Below are 2,497 nucleotides of genomic sequence, written 5' to 3'. Positions count from 1 at the left end.
AAAAAAAAAAAAAAATCCCAGTACAGAGAGCGCGCGATGAGTTGGTCACTTGAGGAACTTCAGCACATTCGGACTCCCTCAGGCGCGGGCCCTTCCCCTGCCCCAGCCCAGCGCCGGGTTGGACCCTCGGCCAGCAGCGGGCAGGGCTGCGCTGCGAGGAGCTCGGAGTGGGAGGGCGCCCCGCGGACCCGGGCAGGGTGGGCTCCGCCGGGCTCTGCCTGCCCGGGCGAGTGAGCCCCGGCCGGAGGGCGCTGCAGGTCGGGGCCAGACGCAAGGAGACCAACCCAAAAGAAAGGGAAGGGAAGCGGGGTCGGCTGTGCCCCCAGGACGCCCAGCCAAGCGGTTGTGGGGCGGCCTGGGCATGCACAGGGCTCCCGCGCCGGGGCCTGCGGCCAGCTCCCGTGGGATGCAGCATGGGAACTCCGGCGGGAGAGGGCGCACAAGAGCGGGACCAGGAGAGCTGCCCCAGGCCCCTGGGACCGCTCTGCCTCGGGTCCCCAGCCTGGAGATCCGGGCGTGTCCTGGGATGTCACTCTGCAGACCCACTGTCTGCTTTAACCACTTTGCTTGGTACAAAGTACCTCACCCCTGCAAGTCAAGGGCGCGGAGAGCGATTCGGTCCACGGTCAGATCAAAGGCAGGGGGCCCTGGCGGAGGACAGCCGCTCTCCTAATGGCAGCCAGGAAGCAAGAGAGGAAGCCTGGAAAGGGAGCTGCATCCACAGGGACCAGGCACCAGGGAGGCCCTCTTCAGCCGGACCCTCTAACACCTACCCGCGTCACTCACTGGCGCTGGCCGTTCCCTTGTCCCGCTGGCCAGGAACGCAGCGGCTTCCGCACGGTCACGATCCTTCCGCCACCTTTCACTCCCCACCCCTCACGTCACTGAATCTCAACTTTCTATAAACTGCAGGAAACTGGGTCGTGTTTTCCCCTCAGCCAATCTCTCTTTTGATTGGCTTTTTTTGTTTGTTTGTTTGTTTTTTTTCTCCGGTACCGGGAAGCGAACTCACGACCTTGCGCTTGCCAGGCAGGCACTTTTGCCGCTGAGCTAAATCCCCAGCCCCTCTTTTGATTGGCTTAGTTTGACCATTTACAGTTAATGTAATTGAAATGCTAAGGCAAGTGTCATTTTATTCGTTTGTTTGGTATGTCTCATTTTTGTTTACCTGCTTCTAGCATCCTGCATTTCTGTGTGCTGCTAGAACCTTTTAAAAGATCCTATCTTGATTTATTTAGTGCAGTTGAATTTATCTTTTTATATAGTTTTTCAGTAGCTGGTCTGGCTAGTATAATGTGCAATTTATCACATCTTCTGGTATCAATAATGTTTTTCTGTTTCAAGACAGGGCCTCACTATGTAGCCCAGGGTAGCCTCAAACTCGTAGTGATCCTCCTGCCTCAGCCTCCCAAGTGGTGGGATCTCACCACGCCTGGTTTGGTATCAACATCTTACAACTTGAGTTTATAAATGCTGGCCTCCCCAGCGTCGACCCTGGTTGCCCCTGAGACTTTGCCTTTAGTTCCCAGGAGTTTATCTTTCTTGTGATTGGTTTTGATTGCTGTTCCTGTTTGGAATTTATTCAGCTCCTTGAATCTAAAGATCTGTATCCTTTGGGGAGTGCTGAGCCGTTACTTCTTCAGCTGCTTCTCGGCGGCCGTCTCTCCCCTCCTGCTCATCCAGCTACTCCAGATACAGTGTCTTTTGCTACCGTCCTGCAAGTCCTTGTGGCCGCTTGTTTTAAACTGATTTCCGGCACATCGTGGTGGTGCATGCCTGTTAGGCCGGGAGGCTGTCGGGAGCACTGCTACATTGGAGCCCAGACCGGTAAACTCAGCTAGCCCCTGTCTCAAAGTTTAAAAAAGGGCCGGGGATGTTGCTCAGTGTGGCAGCTCTGGTTTCTATCCCCAGGGCCAAGAAAAAGTTGATTTTTACTGCATGGCTTCCTCCTGAACATAACTCTTCAAAGGTCTCAGGGCAGTGATCTTAAAATATACATTCATTCCCCGTACAGGAGACTGAACGCAGGGCCTGCACACTGCGCTACACCCCAGTCTTTTTGTATTTTTTCAGGCAGCGTTTCACTAAGTAGTTAAATTGCGGAGGCTGGCTTGAAGTCTGGTCTTCCTGCCTCAGCCTCCCAGTGTGGTGGGATGACAGACGTGCAATATCGCGCCCAGCAAACGTGGGAACCTATGACTGACCGGACTCGGGAGCTCTTAGGCGCACACGCGGACACGGGTGGGCAACGCACCCGCACGCACGCCCATACGCACCACACACCACACCCACACACGAACACGCATACCATGCACACGCACATACACCACGCATGCACGCACGCGGCGGACACACGGCGCCGGCCCCAGGCTCACAAGCGCAGCGTCTTTATTTCTCGGCAGAGATGCGTTAAAGCGCGGAGGCCGCCACTGTGCCCAGGCCGCGCGGCACACCCGCGGGCCCCCGGCTGGCTCCTCGCGCCGGCAGCAGGGTGCGC

At 56.6% G+C, this 2,497-nt stretch overlaps 1 protein-coding gene across 1 annotated transcript in view; it reads left to right on the top strand.

Moving 5' to 3' along the window:
* Positions 1-8: 8 nt before the first annotated feature.
* LOC106149885 overlaps positions 9-2,497 on the top strand; it is a gene marked incomplete in the record, with an annotated part of 15,013 nt that continues 12,524 nt past the window's right edge. Inside the window, 1 exon segment of the mRNA XM_013520561.1 lies at positions 9-2,497. Coding sequence (XP_013376015.1) covers positions 2,154-2,497 — 344 coding nt within the window.

This window comes from Chinchilla lanigera, unplaced genomic scaffold, assembly GCF_000276665.1.
Source record: "Chinchilla lanigera isolate Chin_1 unplaced genomic scaffold, ChiLan1.0 scaffold00055, whole genome shotgun sequence".
In the NCBI taxonomy this organism is placed as follows: Eukaryota; Metazoa; Chordata; class Mammalia; order Rodentia; family Chinchillidae; genus Chinchilla; species Chinchilla lanigera.
This window is presented reverse-complemented; position numbering and strand designations above follow the sequence as displayed.